The sequence below is a fragment of the Carassius carassius genome, chromosome 43, assembly GCF_963082965.1.
Source record: "Carassius carassius chromosome 43, fCarCar2.1, whole genome shotgun sequence".
Lineage (NCBI taxonomy): Eukaryota > Metazoa > Chordata > Actinopteri > Cypriniformes > Cyprinidae > Carassius > Carassius carassius.
Window position 1 is genome coordinate 7,589,671 of NC_081797.1, and position 19,973 is coordinate 7,609,643.

At 34.9% G+C, this 19,973-nt stretch overlaps 1 protein-coding gene across 3 annotated transcripts in view; it reads left to right on the forward strand.

Annotated features, from left to right (window-relative positions):
• The window catches only part of LOC132125142 (cytosolic carboxypeptidase 4-like), a 202,984-nt gene extending 184,213 nt beyond the window's left edge, over positions 1-18,771 (forward strand). For all 3 annotated transcript variants that reach the window (XM_059536392.1, XM_059536391.1, XM_059536393.1), the window contains one exon: positions 17,999-18,771. In XM_059536392.1, the coding sequence (XP_059392375.1) occupies positions 17,999-18,266 (268 nt within the window). In that variant the 3' untranslated portion in view covers positions 18,267-18,771. The remainder of the gene's footprint in view (positions 1-17,998) is intronic.
• The last annotated feature ends 1,202 nt before the right edge of the window (positions 18,772-19,973 follow it).

Here is a 19,973-nt window from a genome sequence, read left to right on the forward strand (position 1 = left end):
ATCAATACTTTAAAACAGTGCTTCTCAACTGGATTTGCTTAAGATACAGAAGATACTTCAAATTTGCAAATTCCGCAGAGACTAATTAGACACATGGCCTTAAACAAAATGTTAAAAACAAAAGATATCTGAATCATTTTCTGCTCCTTTTAAATAAGACTTTTAATTTGAAAGATATATCTGCATTTTATTATTGGAATTTAGCATACTAACCGACACATTTTGTTATTATGTGCACATTCAGCTGGCCTTGTGGGGTTTATATTCGATAACCATAATTGTCTGTAACTATATTATGATAATGATTCCGCTTCGGTGGAGCAGAATGAAAATAAGAGCTAGATGTACATTTCCTGAAGGAATAAGCCCACAGCAGCTAAGGAATAGCATTAATGTTTTTGTTAAAATTATTATTTGGAAAGTTGGAGGTTGATAGACGTTTTTCAGTTATGGTTCACTTTTTATTATTATTTGAGCCAGATGTCTGATAAAAGCAATACTTTAGTATTGCCACACTGTACATCTCAGTGGCACTTGTGATTCTTTTATATTGCTTTCATATTTTATTATTTTGTTAACATTTAATATTAATATTAAGTTTCATTCTTTGGGAGATTAAACCGTTTTGTCTTAGATGATTAAGTTTGTAAAAACTAAAAATACACATGTGTAACAAATTACAAGTCACGCAAGTTATGTAATCAGATTATTTTTTCAAATAAGTATCGCCATTTACTTTGTTTTCCCGTGGTTTGATTGACAGTTCTCCTGTTCTCATATTGAGATAAATCGTAAGTAAGTGCAGAGGTGTTTTGTGCACGGTGTAAAAATGATGCTTACTTTAGTTTTAGATTAAATGTGAACATGCATTTTCTCAACCTCACTTGCAAGTAAAGATATATTTAGTATTCCTCAAAATGAATAGAAAGTATGACATCAGAGGTTAATTCATTTCACCTCTTCATTTGCCAAAATTGAGATTTTTGTATTAAAAACAAACAAGCCCAATCCAGATGAGAAAATGTAATGCCAAAGTAATGTAACACATTACCTTGCATAAAAGGTAACTAAGTAATGCAATTACTGTAGTTACTTTTCTTAGGAAGTAAAGAAAATATTGTAATGCATTACTTTTTAAAAATAACTTTCCCCAACACTGAAAATAAATACATGTAATGCTGAAATTATCTACAAAATGAGGTGTAGATGGAGTAAATTAGGTAGTTTGGAGCTGAATTAATTGCAGAAATGTGCGATAAAATGAACTAGATAAGTGACTACATTGAGAGTAAATGTAAATATAAATTATAGCAGTTGGTTTTGGATGAATAAAATGCCATGTTTTGCTGTTGTCATGACCCTTTTTGTTTTCTGTCTTTGGCTTGTGTTCAGTCTTTAGGTGGCTAGTTGTGTGAGAATTCATTATGCAAATAAAAGCAAGCAAGAAAAATGATTATTTGCAATTCAGTATGCAAACAGAACAGTGATGTAATTACTTTCAGTTCAGTTTGGATAGAATGAAGGATATCTGTACAGTAGTGCTTTCTAAGCGTTGTACCATGTTATAATATTAGCATAATGAGATTATTGACAAAGTTACCTTGTAAGTGACCTTTAAGAGTTATATTGCAGGGTTGATGTTGCCAAGTCAGGCAGCCATTTTACTCTTTTTAAATATGATCTTGAGCTGTGGGATGTGGACCGAGTTTCATTCAGAGTGCATCAGCCGCTTTTCAAGTTTTCAATTTGCCAATAAAGGGGTTTCCTGGGAGCACTGCCACTTTCTCCACGTTTTCCTTTGGTCTTTCCTTCTCCTTTCTTCTCCACACACACTCGTTCTTCTCCTCTCTCCCTCTATTTTCCATTCCCCAGCATCCTCAAGTTAGAGTCTTGATTTCTGTCATGGAATGGAACAAAGCTGAGTTATTGATTTCTACGAAGTTCAATTAAATCCCTTTTGTGTGCGTTTTGAATTGTTACATCTTGTCCACACAGAGCGCTCCGTTTTCTGAGGAGATTATCCCACCCCTCTCTCTTCTCCAGGATTTCACAACATTTCTATTGTTCCCCTCATCTTCATATTACTGAAGAGAAAGCGGTAAACTTGACTGGTTGTACCCGAGAGTATTGCATAACTGACTTATGCACAATGCTGCTTACGAGCCTTGTCTGATTCAGCTCAGCTCTTCTTAGATGGATGTAGAATACTTTTTTTTAACTGTCATAGACAAACACACTTTTAATATGAAACAAGAACAATGTATTTGATCAACATTTAACAAATCATGTAACATTTTAGTAGCATAGATAAATAGATATTGAATATTCATTTATTATTATTATTATTCATTTATTTTTCATAATATTGTATTTTTATTACATTTAAATTTATTGCATTTAAATACCTTGTATTTTTATTAATTGATTAATTGGAGTTTGTCAGAATTAGTGGGTTTTTGTTTGTCCACCCGCCTCTTGAAGATTGACCACAAGTTCTCAATGGGTTTAAGATCTGGGGAGTTTCCAGGCCATGGACCCATCATTTCAAAATTCTGGTCCCCGAGCCACTTAGTTATCACTTTTGCCTTATGGCACGGTGCTCCATCGTGCTGGAAAATGCATTGTTCTTCACCAAACCGTGTTGGATTGTTGGAAGAAGTTGCTGTTGGAGGATGTTTTGGTACCATTCTTTATTCATGGCTGTGTTTTTGGGCAGAATTGTGAGTGAGCCCACTCCCTTGGATGAGAAGCAACCCCACACATGAATGGTGTCAGGATGTTTTGCTGTTGGCATGACACAGGACTGATGGTAGCGCTCACCTTTTCTTCTCCGGACAAGCCTTTTTCCAGATGCCCCAAACAATCGGAAAGGGGCTTCATCGGAGAATATGACTTTGCCCCAGTCCTCAGCAGTCCATTCACTATACTTTCTGCAGAAGATCAATCTGTCCCTGATGTTTTTTTTGGAGAGAAGTGGCTTCTTTGCTGCCCTTCTTGACACCAGGCCATCTTCCAAAAGTCTTGGCCTCACTGTGCGTGCAGATGTGCTCACACCTGCCTGCTGCCATTCCTGAGCAAGCTCTGCACTGGTGACACTCCGATCCCGCAGCTGAATCCTCTTTAGGAGACGATGCTGGCACTTGCTGGACTTTCTTGGACGCCCTGAAGCCTTCTTTACAAGAATTGAACCTCTTTCCTTGAAGTTCTTGATGATCCTATAAATTGTTGATTTAGGTGCAATCTTAGTAGCCACAATATCCTTGCCTGTGAAGCCATTTTTATGCAACGCAATGATGGCTGCACGCGTTTCTTTGCAGGTCACCATGGTTAACAATAGAAGAACAATGATTTCAAGCATCACCCTCCTTTTAACATGTCAAGTCTGCCATTCTAACCCAATCAGCCTGACATAATGATCTCCAGCCTTGTGCTCGTCAACATTCTCACCTGAGTTAACAAGACGATTACTGAAATGATCTCAGCAGGTCCTTTAATGACAGCAATGAAATGCAGTGGAAAGGTTTTTTTGGGATTAAGTTAATTTTCATGGCAAAGAAGGACTATGCAATTCATCTGATCACTCTTCATAACATTCTGGAGTATATGCAAATTGCTATTATAAAAACTTAAGCAGCAACTTTTCCAATATTTCCAATATTTATGTAATTCTCAAAACTTTTGGCCACGAGTGTACATATCCTTAGCAGGTCTCACAATTATATATATATATATATATATATATATATATATATATATATATATATATATATATATATATATATATATATATATATATATATATATATACATTTATTTATTGCTGTATATTTTGTAATACTGTAATTGCTTAATGACTGATTTTTGAATTTTATTTTACCTTAGCCTTAGGTTTTAGAATTTTTTCTATTTTATTTATTTATTTATTTTTTTGACAAAATGGTATAACATTTTAATGTCAGCCATTTATCAATTATGGCCAATAACATGAAAATAATTATTGGCCGATAAGGACTGCCCCCCAAAAGAACATCTTGAAAGTGTGAAAATGTGACGTGACATACAGCCAAGTTCGGTGCCTTGCTCAAGGGCACTTAAGTCGTGGTATTGAGGGTGGAGAGAGCACTGTACATGCACTTTCCCCACCTACAATTCCTGTCAGCCCGAGACTCGGGCTGACAGAGATGCTCTAACTATTAGGCCACGAATTCACAAAATCTTTGAGGGAAAATGGGTTCAGAAAACAATAAATAATGAAAAAGTCAATTGTATTTAAAGCTTAGAGTTAAGTCTGCGGTCACTTAATTTAAAGCTGTCAACACAGCAGATGACAACAGATGGATAGCACTTTCCACTCAAAGACTGTGACCGACGGCTCTCCTCTCCTCACCTCATCTCTCCTCTCCTCTCCTCTCCTCTCCTCATCTCTCCTCTCTCATCTCTCCTCATCTCTCATCTCTCTTCATCTCTCCTCTCCTCATCTCTCCTCTCATCTCCTCTCCAATCCTCATCTCTCCTCTCATCTCCTCTCCTCATCTCTCCTCTCCGCTCCTCTCCTCATTTCTACTCTCCTCTCCTCATCTCTCCTCATTTCTCCTCTCCTCATCTCTCCTCATTTCTACTCTCCTCTCCTCATCTCTCCTCTCCTCATCTCTCCTCCCCTCTTCTCTCCTCACCTCACCTCATCTCTCCTCTCCACTCCTCATTTCTCCTCTCCTCATCTCTCCTCCCCTCTTCTCTCCTCACCTCACCTCATCTCTCCTCTCCACTCCTCATTTCTCCTCTCCTCATCTCTCCTCTCCTCATCTCTCATCTCTCCTCATCTCTCATCTCTCCTCATCTCTCCTCTCCTCTCCTCTCCTCATCTCTCCTCTCCTCATCTCTCATCTCTCCTCATCTCTCCTCTCCTCATCTCTCCTCTCCTCTCCTCTCCTCATCTCTCCTCTCATCTCCTCATCTCTCATCTCCTATCCTCTCCTCTCCTCCCCTCATCTCTCCTATCCCCTCCTCATCTCTCATCTCCTCTCCTCTCCTCATCTCTCCTCTCATCTCTCCTCTCATCTCCTCTCCTCATCTCTCCTCTCATCTCCTCTCCTCTCCTCATCTCTCTTCATACTTCCTCTCCTTATCTCTCCTCATCTCTCCTCTCATCCTCTCATCTCATCTCATCTCATTTTTCCTCTCCTCATCTCTCCTCATCTCATCTCTCCTCTTCTCATCTCTCCTCATCTCTCCTCTCCTCATCTCTCCTCTCCTCTCCTCTCCTCATCTCTCCTCTCATCTCCTCATCTCTCATCTCCTATCCTCTCCTCTCCTCCCCTCATCTCTCCTATCCCCTCCTCATCTCTCATCTCCTCTCCTCTCCTCATCTCTCCTCTCATCTCTCCTCTCATCTCCTCTCCTCATCTCTCCTCTCATCTCCTCTCCTCTCCTCATCTCTCTTCATACTTCCTCTCCTTATCTCTCCTCATCTCTCCTCTCATCCTCTCATCTCATCTCATCTCATTTTTCCTCTCCTCATCTCTCCTCATCTCATCTCTCCTCTTCTCATCTCTCCTCATCTCTCCTCTCCTCATCTCTCATCTCCTCTCCTCTCCTCATCTCTCCTCTCCTCTTCATCTTTGCTCTCCTCTCCTCTCCTCTCCTCTCCTCTCCTCTCCTCTCCTCTCCTCTCCTCTCCTGATGCCACACATCCAAAATAATCGCAGACAAAGTCATGCGGATGGTTAATTCCCCTCAAGCCCCAGACACAAAAGAGAAGCGAGCTCTTCAAGAGCTGCCAGCAAGCCCTTTTTGTTTGTGACTCCTGTGTGAGGAAAGCGAATTCAAATTCAGATGGATGCTATTTTCCTGGCCAGCACTTTTGGTTATGCACTTCCAAATGAAAAGTAGCCCGACAGAACACTCAGTACCTGCCAGATGTCAAATAAAACCAGACGGCTCACAAGAATACTCCAGCATTCTTCATATTCAGGTTTATTATATCTTGTGTCAAAAGGTCAGTATTTTATATATTTTTTGGCTCTAAAAAGTCACAGAATTTATTATCTAATAATAAAGCATGACTTTTTTATATATATATATATATATATTTATATATATAGATTTCGCGATATGCCCGTGCATTGAAATGAAATCTTTTAATTCTTGTATCTGACATCAATTTTAGTTTCTTTAGAACCACTTTCTGATGACGTCACTTAACAGTAAGTGTTTTCTTATCTAATAAACTAAAAATGGCCACACCGACCCTCAGAATATAACAAGCTCTCACAAAAACACCTTTGAACGTCTCCACACCTTTCATGACATCTTACATTACAGCTTGACACATTTGTTCGTTTTTTTTTATTACGCAGTTTGTAAACGAGTCCCTACGGTGTGTTCTGGCTTGCCCTGTAATTCTTCCCGCACCTGATTTCTTTTCTTCCCCCACATCAGAGTGCTTTGCCAAAGCCTCGAAGTTGAAAGCTTAGTCAACCATGAAACGTGTTGGATTGTGAGACACAAAGGAGATCTTTAGAAGTGTAAACAAACAAACAGACGGACAAGAACAACAAATAGCTCTAAACAATAATTATTGCAATTGATTATTACAATTCTAAATATTTCCAATTGAATTTATTTGCCAATTGGCCCATTTCATCTATTTGCAGTTGTCCTCAGATTCACCCAGCACCTCCAGCTTCTCCAACAATGTGAACTGAGCTGACTTGTGAAACTTATTCCATCAAAAGTTACCACAAGCTACATTAACTTGTTAATCCACTCTGAAATGATGGTCGCCCTTCTGGAAACTGAGGAAGGTTGAACGTGCCAGTTAGTTCACTTCATTTCAATTTATTTAGACCATTTAAGAAGTATTTAGAGAGAAATAGGCATGCATCACGCTGCTTTCCCAGGCAGACTTCATCATTTTGTTATTTGTCTGAGGAAGAGCAGGTTTTTGAGTTTAAAAATGTTAGATTTATTACCTTATTGCAACCAGTTTCCACTTTATTTGATATATATATATATATATATATATATATATATATATCTTTATTTTTGATGTATCCCTCTTAAATTTTCTAAGCCTTAGCAGTATCATTTGAAATATTTGTTAATAATATTTTATTTTATTTTATTTTATTTTATTTTATTTTATTTTATTTTATTTTATTTTATTTTTTTATTGCCCAAAATCTTGGTATATAAGAACAGTTTTGTATGTGATTCTACACTTTTTGTTTGTTTGTTTGTTTGTTTTTATATAACTACCACAAAACTTTGTAAACGAGGACTTTTTCTGAATATGATTTTTTTTTTTTATTTACTGTATTTGCTCATTTGATAATATCTTTCAATCAATTTTACAGAGTATTCTTTTTACTTTGGTCAGTATATTAATGTGTAATTACGTGTGTGTGTGACTTGCATTTTAATTTGTATACATAATTATGTACACTTACTGTATTAAATTGAGTCAACAATTCATTTTTTGTTTTGGTCAGAGGCTATTAATTGCATTTGTTTTTAATCATACTTTTTATTATATTCAATTTAAATGTTACTTTTATTGTGGTACATTTTAGTAATTGTATCTATCAAGAAAGTAATATTTCTCACATAATTTTGCATACGAGACCAGGAGGTGTTGATTTCTCATTGCATTGTTGCTAATTCTAAGTTTGTGATAAATCTACATTTCAGTGTAGATGACATCATCAGAATTCATTTCTTAATATTCCACAAAAATTACCGAACCGTGGGGAAGCTGCGTGGATAGTTTTGCACACTCTGAAAGTTTGCCAGAACTTCATATTGCTCAGTTGTTCAGTTTTACGTTTAATTATTAACGCACAATTGGACAGACTCTCCAAAAGAATCATTATAAGCGTACTTAAAATTCAGAGCTGCTGTTACAGTCCTCGCATGAACAGGCTTGATAGCAGGATGTGTTGTAAAATCAAACTGCCTCTGCACATCTTTTACTAGCATGCGTTCAGACACAGAGGCAGAGGACGGAGGAGAAGATAAGAGCTTGAAAAGTGGGCTGCAAACAGCTTCTGAGTGGCGTTGATTTTAATGCCTTCTAGGAGATATTTGCTGGCAGATCTCTTATGAGGTGTCTGGAATAGTTTGTGAGAGCACACACTGTAAACAAGAGCTGTGTATCCTTGTGCAGCGATGGACGTCTCCCAGGAGAGAGCTGATTGAATCGCTGTCCCCTGCCGTCACACAGACACGCTCACTCCCTCGCCCTACATGCAGCACGCAGCTTGCCCCTTCTAATCTGCAAATGAAATTATTTCCGCAACTTTGGACTCCATTTTTTATATTTTTTTATTCAGTCATTTCTTTCATTTCTTCCTGAGCTTTTTGAAGAGCCAGACATTTTGTTAAAGGCAGAAGATTTATGGTACATTTTCTTGAAATTAATGCATATTTATAAGTAGAGTAAATTATATTTTACTACATTAATTACTTTTGATACATTGAACAGGTTTACATCTTTATTTTAATTTTCTTTAGTTTTTAGGCTTGTTTAATTGTTTATAACAACACCTATTATTTTTTATGATTATAACAACAAATATTATTTTTATTTAAAAATTATGGATAATATTTTTATTATTATCATTATTATTATTATTATTAGTATTATCATTAAATGGTAAATAATAACAATAACAATGATAAAATAACTGTAAATTATCAAATGTTAAATAAATTATAATTTAATGAATTATAAAATTGTGTAATTTAAATAATGTATAAGTGTTAACTTTTTATATAATTATAGTTAATGTATTTATTATAGAATATCATAATAGATTATATATATATATATATATATATATATATATAATATATCTAGTGTTACAGTAAATAATATATTACAATATTATACTATACAGTATATTATTTATTAGTATAGTACATTTCATAATTTTAAATTTTGATATGTTTTAATTTTGTAAAAATCATTTTCATGTCAGTGAAAAGTATTAAATGCTATTTCCAGTCTTATCTGTAATTACTGCCACCTCATCAGTAGTTCATGGATGTCAAACTGTAATCCACTGTAAGTAGTTGATGATATTTTGTTTATATATTTATTTTTTGACCAGGTCTTCACCAGAGGATTTGAGAAGCAATTATATGCCATGTGGTTCCTCAGCACACCTCTCTCCAGATATGCTTAACTCTTTTCTTAAGAGTAATTAAATCATGGTTCTGCATTTGAAATAGGTAAAATATCAGTAGCGTCATTAACATAAAGCATCTTGCTGCCTCCTTAGACTCCTTATAAATTGCATTATTGTAGAAAGATTATTTTTAAGTCTGTCACAATGTGCAGACAAACTTAATGCACCTGATTATTCTTATAAAGTTGAGCAATTTTGAACAAACATTGAGTACATATGTAATAGTTTTTTGTTTGTTTGTTTTTTTGTACTGTATTTGCATTTACATTTATACATTAATTTAGTATAATTTGATTTACATGTATATATTAAGGTTGCAACTACTAACAATTAGTTTTCTAAATAAATATTTGGATATATTATTTTGGCTATATTATGTAATAGAATGTCCGTGTGACAAAGTATTGATATATAACATATAACAAAGTATTGATGGTGGTGTCAAAGTTTGGTTTGAGTATATACAAACTGAACTTGCTAAAACCGAAATTGGTCAAATTAACTTGATGGCACAAAGCTCTGTGCATGAATATAGTGATTTGAATGCGTCTTGAGCTTCATATATGAATGAGTGGGCCGGTTTGTTTCATTGCTTTTTGATTTAAATAGAGCATAAATGTTTAAAACATATTTTCCGGCTCCAACTGAAGCGTTGTTATTTTTTTTTCTTTTCCTCACACTGATAAATTAGGCTTTTAAAATTCAAGCTGCTAAGACTCTTTATCAAAGCCGCGAGGGGAGAATTCTAATGACCCGTGGATTGTTTTTGGTCAGGAGGTGATGGAGGGAAGAGATTGGCCCTCATCTCTCATACTTCCATTGTGTTTGATTGTTGATTCTGATTGTGTTGGAATTTGTCGATTGCATGACATTGATAATCCGATTGAGACTGCATCTATAATTACAAAACTGACAAAAGGTTTTACTGCTATTGTACAAACACAATAGATAAGCCATGGGAGACTAAATGAGCAAATGACTTATGTAAACAAAATATTTGTGGTTGATTTACAAAAACCTAATTTAGGACACACACACACACACACACACACATATATATATATATATATATATATATATATATATACTGCTAAATAATAATAATATAAATAAATTTTATTTTAAAATGCTATAAGTCACAGTTTTTGGTCTATTGATCACCCTTGACAAGATTTGCCACTGGCTTTGAATTGTAAACCCAAAACATGCTGAAAACAGCATAAATGCTAAGGCACACGTGACTAACTCCGTGAGGTTAGTCAAGGTAATGATAAGCATAGTACTGCTTTTTGCAGAATATAACCCACAACAAATTGTTAGAAAATCTTTGCTTGTTTGCAGGGGCATACATTTTGTCAAACAGCAGGGGGGTGGGGGTGAAGGAGACACAAATAATACAACTAACATTGTACTTGTAAGGATACGTATACACAGGGGAAAGCCTTACTTCTATTAGTGCAGCAGGGATCAAGACCATGCCAAATTAGACAAAGTCAAGCTGTTGTGATCATGCCGTAACAGTGCTTGTGTCCGTTGTAGACATTACTTTTCGTCACAGTGTTGCCAATTCTGTGGTTTTCCCGTGGAACTGGGATACTGTTGCTGCCGGTTGTTTTTCATGTCCACGGGTTGAAGCGACCCCAATAACAATTTATTTTAGCCCCCAGAACACGATTTTTACCAGGTAACCCCCTCAAAATGCAGTTTGTTTTGGACTAGTTTTGGGCTAGTTTTGAGTAGCAATTGGTCGGGTTTTGTTGTAATAACCTGGCAATCCTTTCCGTCGAGCAGGTAGCGTTATTATTGCTAACATAGCGACTCATCGAAAAATACACTGGCATCATCCGTAGAGAAAATAATCACATCATCCAATGTTTAGGTAAATAACAGCCTTGACAGCCGTACTTACTGGAGTTCCTCAACTATTGACTGTGTTTTCTCTCACCGGACTTGTGTGTGTGTGTGTGTGTGTGTGTGTAGGTGATGTAAAAGAGGAAAGCAGGCATTTGGACCAAAGCACTGTGAAGTAAGGGAGGGGGAGACTCAAAATCTTTCTAAACTTAAGATTTAAAATAAAAATGTTGCCCCATTTGTGTTGTCTTACTACTTACACAATTATTTTAAGTATAAAACATGGTTATTTACAATACACAGCGTGGTTTTAATCATGTTTTTAGGGGAACAACCCTTAGATAGAGTCCTGTCCCCCACAGGATTTCCACCAGTGCTTGTTAGAAAAATCATCCTCTCAGCAGACATATACTGTCTGACTGAATAATAATGCAATCAAATGTCTGCATTGACAATGTATGTAGATCGCATGGTCAGTTTTTGTATCGTTTTGTTTTGTGTACCAAAGGGGAACAAAAGTATTTGCCACACGTCTGTTCTCATATTCATCGAGATGTGGCAGAGGCCTTGTAAATATTTGCATAATACTTGAATGGATGATATATTTACTTAGCAACTACCCAAAGTGGAATTCAAACTCTTTCTGCTGGCGCTGGCGAGATGACAAATGGAGAACACGACAGTGTTTCATAAACACGCGTACCAATTTAGCCAAGCCAACAGAGACTTCTGTAGATCATTAAACCAAAATAGCGGATTTGTCGAGCTGCTTCTCGTGTCTAAGAGACGACTCCCAGCATCGCGAGTTCAACCCTATAGAGAAACATAAGACGGATTTTATTTCTGCGTGGTAAACACACCGGAGGAGGGAAAGAAAATTAGGGCAGGACATTTTTATCTTTACATCAAACGAATGCTTAAGTCAAATGGTGGAAACGTTTTGTATCGTAAGCTTAATATTTCCCATGAAAGGAATTTTAAAATATTAAACCTATTTTTGTTGTTGATAATGTTGCATTTTGTGATCGTTACACTGCTGTTTTTTGCAATAGAAGATTAAACTGTTGCAGACATCAACACTTCTGTCAGCCATGCTGAATTTATGGCGTCATATATATGAAACATAGTGACATATAAATGGACAGTCATAAAGAATTATGGGTAGGGGTCAAAGTGGGTTGGATGTTACATCACACCTTAAATGGTTAAATATAGCTGTTAAAGAGCATCACACTGTATTGATCACCGTATATCATATAACATACTGTAGACCTTTTTTTAAATCTTTATTTATAATATTAAAGTTTCTTGCACTTTTTTAAAATTTAATTACCATTTAATATATGAATTAAGACTTTTACATATATTACATCATATTATATAAAAATGTGTGTGTGTGTATATATATATATATATATATATATATATATATGTGTGTGTGTGTGTGTGTGTGTGTGTATTTAAAGAGGCTCTTCTTTTTTATTATGAAATAGCATAATGCTACACCATAATTCTGACTACTGAACATGTTTTTGATATACAAATATGGGTGGACATATTGTATCTATGAAGCAATATTTTGGACATAACTGTGGTGATTTCTGAATGTCTCATTTTTTCAGCTTAGTTTACATAATTGCTCTGGGTGTCATTTTTGATGCTCTGTATTGTTGTTGTTAGATAATGGCTACAGTATATCAAGTATATCAAATCTTTTATTTCTACCGATCAGGAAAACCCTTGTTTGGTCTCCTCTTTTGCTTTTGAGGATTGTGAAATGAAGGTGTCTATGCCTGGCTTTTCAGCATGCTTCAGTTAGTCCCTGCTGGTAGACACCGGAATAATTAATAAAAGCAAGTGCTATAGCTAATAGGATTTCCTTTCATGACTATGCGGAGTGGTCAACCGCAAACCCTGTGACTGTCTGTTTATCTATCCCCCGAGTCCCCATGTTTAGGCTCCAGCCATAGCTGCATAATCCTACTGATAGTCATTGATTGTCCTCCATCCGTACAGTGAATTACAAGTGATCTTGGAGTAATTGTAATGGCAGGTGATTGTGTTCTGGAAACCTGCATCAAATTAGCCAAACTGGACACTCAGTTTCCTCCAAGACACCATTGACTTTAGGGAATTAAATTATAGATTTCATTCTTTCTTTTTCCATTGTGTTGGGTTTAATTAAAAATATTATGTCAACAGGTTCCACACAATTTGTTTAAGTAATCTCAACAAACAATAATTTAGTTAATTTTACAAAAGAAGTTTAAGTAAACTTAACTTAACAAACCTTAGTAGAGTCAACAAACAACAATTGAGTTAATTGTACATGAAAATTGTAATTAATGATGACAAAATGTTTTAATAATGCCACTTCAGAAACACCACCCCCTTTAATTAGGATTGAATAAGTCCATAACACTGAATCAATAAATAAGAGTGCAGCTGCTCAATAAAACTCAACATATAAACCATCTCTTAATTACAGTTCATCAAACAGATCACAAACATGTTTGAAATACAATGTTGCATTTCCAACCATTTGTTTGTATGTTTTGTTCTAAAATATATCAGAACAAGTTCAGTAAATCAAACATGATTTTTTATTACTCACATACCTATCTAATGGTGCTACACTTCTGCAAGAGGGTGACAGAACAACAATTACCCATAATACACTGCAAAATCCTCAGCCAATGAGATTCAAGTCTGTATTGATTTTATTAATCTGTTACTTTTATGCAACAATGTTATGTTGGCTGAACAAATAATTTTTAAGTAAAGCTGACAATACACACTTTATTGTTGAATGAACTAGACTAAATTAAGTTCACACTGTTAAATTAAATTTTTTAAGTAATCACAACATGAACGGATTAAGTAAAATTGGCAAAAGTGAAAGTAAATTTTTTTGAGTGCATGTTGACTTCAATGGCAGGTTCCCATTGGGACAATTTAACCCATATAGTGCCTGCAATTGGGGCATGTTGTCACAGAAGTGTTGTAAATGTTAACTAAAATTATTATTATTTTTTTTTCTTGAAATGTAATAAAGTTATAGTTTAGAAATATTATAGTTGAAATAGATGAAAAATTCAAACTTAAAAAAAAAAAAATCCTGAAAGTCTAGCTGAAATTAAACTTAAAAATTAAAAGCTAATTCAAAATAGTAATACAGTATACATAATGCACTGGTTTTAAATGAAGAAAACAAGTCAATTTTCTACTGGGCACATTGGGATTAAAATTCTGTCATCGTTTCCTCACCATCAAGTTTTTCAAATCAAGTTTCTTCTGTAGAACACAAAATAAGATATTTTGAAGAATGTTATTAACCAATCAAATCACGATACCCATTGACTTCCATACAATGGAAAAAAATATTATGTAAATCAATGGCTACCTTCACTGTTTGGCTGGTTACCAACATTCTTCAAAATATACATGTGTGTGTAAATGACAATTAAATATTTTGGGATAACTATTATTTAAAGGTATGCCTTCATGAAAACTGAATTAATCTTCCCTAAAGTCCTAAACCCCGACGGTGTTTTCGCCTCACGTAGGGAGCGTCGGACCAAAAAGCGGCGCTAGAACCCACAGCACTGCCTTCATCACATGCTTGTTTTCATCACTTTTGCTTTAATTCTCTGCTCTGATTCATTCGCTAAACTGAACATCCAATCAGAGCTCTCACTCTTGAATCCAGCAAACTGCTGCCGTTGTGAGCCCGACGAGAGCTGACAATTGGAACATACCAAACAAACTAGCCCGGCCATCGTAAAAAGTGCGACAACTAGCCCCGGTCTCTCATATATCTCGCATTCTGCCTTGCCTGTCATCTTTTGATCTTTTGAGTTGTGTTTTTATGACTAAGTGCTTAAAAGCCAACATGCTGACTGGCACAAAGATGCATGGATCACCCTGGCTGATCGGCACAGAAATGAACAGCTCTTGCTCTCAGCGGCCACTTAAAGTAATTGAAAGCAGACCTGTGTAAGTACACAAAGTCTTGCTTTCAGAGAATCAAGCTCAAGTCAGAAACCCGCATCATTGGTGAGCTGCTGCAAGCAGTATACAGTAGGTCACCAAAGCTCACATGACTGCTGTTGAATGATAAATTGCTTCCAAATATCTTTTTCACATCACAAATTATTAATAATATTTACTGTACACTATAATAATTTTAGACTGAAATCATCTGTATATAATTTGTATACTTATTTATTTATTTTTATTTTTTGCCATTTTATCGTTTTGTCCAAACATATTTAAAGTTTCACTCTGATTATGTGTTTTTCGGCCAAGTATGAAAGTAATGTCAGGCTCAGTGCACACATCTGTGTTTCACTGCTGCAGTATACATTTTAAATTAAACAAATGATTATTCCCAAAAATATCATTGTAAAGTTCAAAGAAAGTTCATCAATGCATTTTTACGGTGTCTTTTCTTCTTGTATTATATAAGTAAAGCAACATCAAATGTGGCCATAAGATATATATTTTGATGGGTATTGTATTTTCCCATATATATATATATATATACAGTCGTGGCCAAAAGTTTTGAGAATTACATAAATATTAGTTTTCAAAAAGTTTGCTGCTAAACTGCTTTTAGATCTTTGTTTCAGTTGTTTCTGTGATGTACTGAAATATAATTACAAGCACTTCATGCGTTTCCAAGGCTTTTATTGACAATTACATGACATTTATGCAAAGAGTCAGTATTTGCAGTGTTGACCCTTCTTTTTCACGACCTCTGCAATTCGACTAGGCATGCTCTCAATCAACTTCTGGGCCAAATCCTGACTGATAGCAACCCATTCTTTCATAATCACTTCTTGGAGTTTGTCAGAATTAGTGGGTTTTTGTTTGTCCACCCGCCTCTTGAGGATTGACCACAAGTTCTCAATGGGATTAAGATCTGGGGAGTTTCCAGGCCATGGACCCAAAATTTTAACATTCTGGTCCCCGAGCCACTTAGTTATCACTTTTGCCTCATGGCAAAATTGCCTCTCTATATAGAGAGATAGAGAGAGAGAGAGAGATAGACAGACAGACAGACAGATAGATAGATAGATAGATAGATAGATAGATAGATAGATAGATAGATAGATAGATAGATAGATAGATAGATAGATAGATAGATAGATCGATCATTTTTATAAGCTGTGTCTGGCAAGAATACTTGAACAGATCTTTTCTTTTTATTTTCTATGTGTTGTTTATTTATTATTATTATTATTATATTTATTTTAATGTTTTTTTTATTTAAACTTTTTGTTTGTGATTATTTATTCCATTGTCTCTATTTTGTTATATATATGTATGTATGTATGTATATATATATATTTCTTTTATATTCCTGATTATTTGTTCTGATCCTTTTCATTTTCTTATTTTTATTCTCTTTTGTTTAGTTTTCAGACTATTTGTTTTGTTTTATTTTTGTATTTTCTTTTTTTTTTTTTTTTTTTTTGTCCACATTTGATGTTGTTGCTTTGCTTTGCTTTGACTTACTTCGTTTTGCTTTGCTTTCCTTTCCTTTGCTTTTTTTTTTTTTTTTTTTTTTTTTTTTTTTGCTTTTTAAAAAAAATAGATTTCTAATCTCTTTCTTGATGTTTCAACAAGGTTTTCAAAACGTTTGATGACTCCATAAATATATTTAATGTCCTTTTAAAAGAGCTGTTCAAATACTCAAAAGGCTGCAATAACTTTAGTCACAAGGTCTATTATGCAGATCATCTCCCCTTACAAATGACAGGTGCTCCGACCACAAAACAGACACTAATATTCTTGCTTGTTATGTGTCCTGCACTGAATTTGGACACCCAGTAAGAGCCACAAGAATAGACGAGTAACTCACACCTGTTTCCGCACTGACAACCGCATAACAAATTGGTTCATTTTGCGAGTCAAGAGGACGTGATTTGTTTGTGAAAGGGACATGTCTCCTGCGTCTCATGAGACCGCTCCCACACGCTCCGTCTTTCACCCAGAGCATCATCTCATCTTTCCTATATAATGAAGAGGGAAAATACAATGTTGTTCTTCACATTGTGGCACACCAGATGTTATTTTTTCCCTTTAATTTCCACCCAGGGCAAAGAAAATGATAAGCAGACTCACACGTGCACACACACACTGGTGGTGAGGACGAGCGAATCGGATTGATGGATTCCTGTGGTTTTGATCTGATTAGTGTGACTGGGCTTTATGTTTACTGTCAATCAAAACGCTCAGGAAACTCAAGGTCATCATGTCCTTCAGTGGATCCAGCAGCGAAGACCGAGCTGTACGTTTAAAATTAATTTCGAACAGTGATAAAGTGATGACTTACAGAGCACTTAATTGATTTTTTTTTCTTCCCATAATGCTGCAGTATTGTATCACTCTATACAACTGTTTTGATTAATATTTTGAATTAACATTTATTTTCATTTTATTTTAGTAGTATGTGCTTTTGTCATTTCTATTCAGTTGTTCTTATTGTTTAGCTTTTCATTTTATATTTTTCAGTTTTTACTTAAATTATTTTAATAATTTTAGGATTTTTTTTTTCATGTTTTTAGCTTTTTATATTTATAGTTTACTTTAAAATTTTGGTTTATTTTTAGTAACTTTTCTGTGCTTTTTTTCCATTTTTGTTATTTTTGTTTCATGTTTATATTTTTTATATTTTGTTTACATTTTTCTTTTTCTTGTCATTTTTCATACGTTTGTGTTTTTTAAATTTTTTTTAAATGTCTAAAAAAAAATTTTTTGTATGATTCATTTAAGTTCATTTTAAACATTTTTTCATCTAATATTTATTTTATTATTTAAATATACAAAATATTTAATATTTATATTTTATTTCAGCTGTACTGATCATATTAATAATAGCTTACATTTAACAAAATGTTTTTGATTGTTGTTTTAGTTGTTAAATTGTAACACCATTGTGTTTATTTCTGCAGTTGTTTTGAGGACGATGAGCCGCCATGCATGGAGGAGATTGAATACTCATCCTGCAGTGACCCGTTTGATGCCAACGAACTGGACACAGAGGTGAACGGTAACACTTCCAGCGAAGAGGATGAAGAAGATGAAGATATCTGTAGGAACGGGAGAATGTGTAACGACAGGAAGTCCCACCTCGTTCCTTGCTACTTGAAACAGGATGTCCTGGAGACTCTGACAATCAAGGGTGGACAGTGTAACGGCAGTAATGGCTACTTATATTAGGCCTTTTTTGTTTTTCTTTTCTGTTATTTATAATTTATATTAGGTTATCATAAGGGTGATACTGAAATATTTAGTGTTTAGTCCATGAAACAAAACAAGTCATGCACACCTGCAGAACATTTACTAGTCCAACCTGAGCTCCCTGATATAAACTATATAAATATGTATTTCCTGCATAAAAATGCACTTGAAGAGTAAATGATTGTTGCATAATCCTAACAGCATGATGAGCTCATGCTTTGGTCTATGCGGTGATGCATTGTGGGTTTGTTTACGAATTGCTCTTAGTGTAAACTAGAGGCTGGTAGATTCCTGACAGAAGTACTCTGCTATATAACTGCTCTACCAATGAAACTCTTGATATTGTAAGACAGCACTGCATATAAAGTTTACCCTTAATTATATATTTATTATCTTACATTGTGAAAATCAGTAATCATGTATGTTTTTTGTGGTTATTAGTTTCTAAAGTGATACACAGTATATATTTGAAAAGTTAATTTGCAAAAAGACCCATATCTCAGTTTTTAACTCATTCATGTTTTTTAATAGTGCATTCCAACTAGTCTCAATCAGACTGCTATTGGATTATTATGATTAGGTAAAAAATATGGCTAGCTAACACAATAAAACAAAAAAAAACATAACAATAAAAAAAACATGTTTAAAATATTGCTACACAAATATTTTCAAATTATTGAAGTTATATAATTTTTTTCTTCAACTTGAAGAAAAAAATCTAAAATGATCAATGCATTCAACAAAACCTAAATATCTACATGATCCACACACATCAATATTCGCAGAAATATATTAGGCATTTTACTTGAATGTAGATTTATCCAGTCCAGGAAAACAAGATGATTTAGCTTTAAGGGAAGGTAGGACTATTTTTTTTAAATCTAGCAATAAAAATAGCCTTACGGGGTTAAGGCTATCTCAATATTTTAGTGCATTGAGCTTTTCTTCTTCCCTGCCGGTTTCATCAAACCAGAGAATCTTGTTTCTCAGAGTCTGAGGGTCCTTTAGGTGCTTTTTTGCAGATTCCAAGTGAGTTTGTGTGTCTTCACTGAGGAGAGGATTGAATTTGGCCACACCGCCTTAATGCCCAGACCGGTGGAGTGTTGCAGGGATGTTTGTCCTTCTGTAGGTTTCTCCCATCTGCAAAAATGATCATAGAGCTCATCTAGAGTGACCATCAGGTTCTTGATCACCAGTCTAGACAAAGTCCTTCTCCATCAGTTGCTCAGTTTGGCCAGCAGGCCAGCTCTAGGAAGAGTTCTAGTTGTTTCAAACATCTTCAATTATGGATAACGAAGGCTACATGATTCTGTGAAGTTTCAGTGAAGCAGATTTCTTTTTCCCCAGATGTGTGGCTTGATGCAAACCTGTTTCTGAGCTCTGCAGGCAGTTCTTTTGACCTCAGGGCTTGGTCTTTGCTCTGAAATGCATTATCAGCTGTTAGACCTTTCATTAAGATGCGTGTGCCGTTCCAAATCATACCCATTCAGTTGAATTTGACACAGGTTAACTTCACTTGAAGTGTACTACCATCTATAAGCAATATGAATGCTCTTAAACTAAATATCAACTGTCCCAGATAATGGTTTGAGTACTTATGCAATGGAATCATTTACGTTTTTTATTTTTAATAAATTTGCAAAGATGTTAAAAACCTGTCTTTTTGCTTTGCAATGATGGTGTATA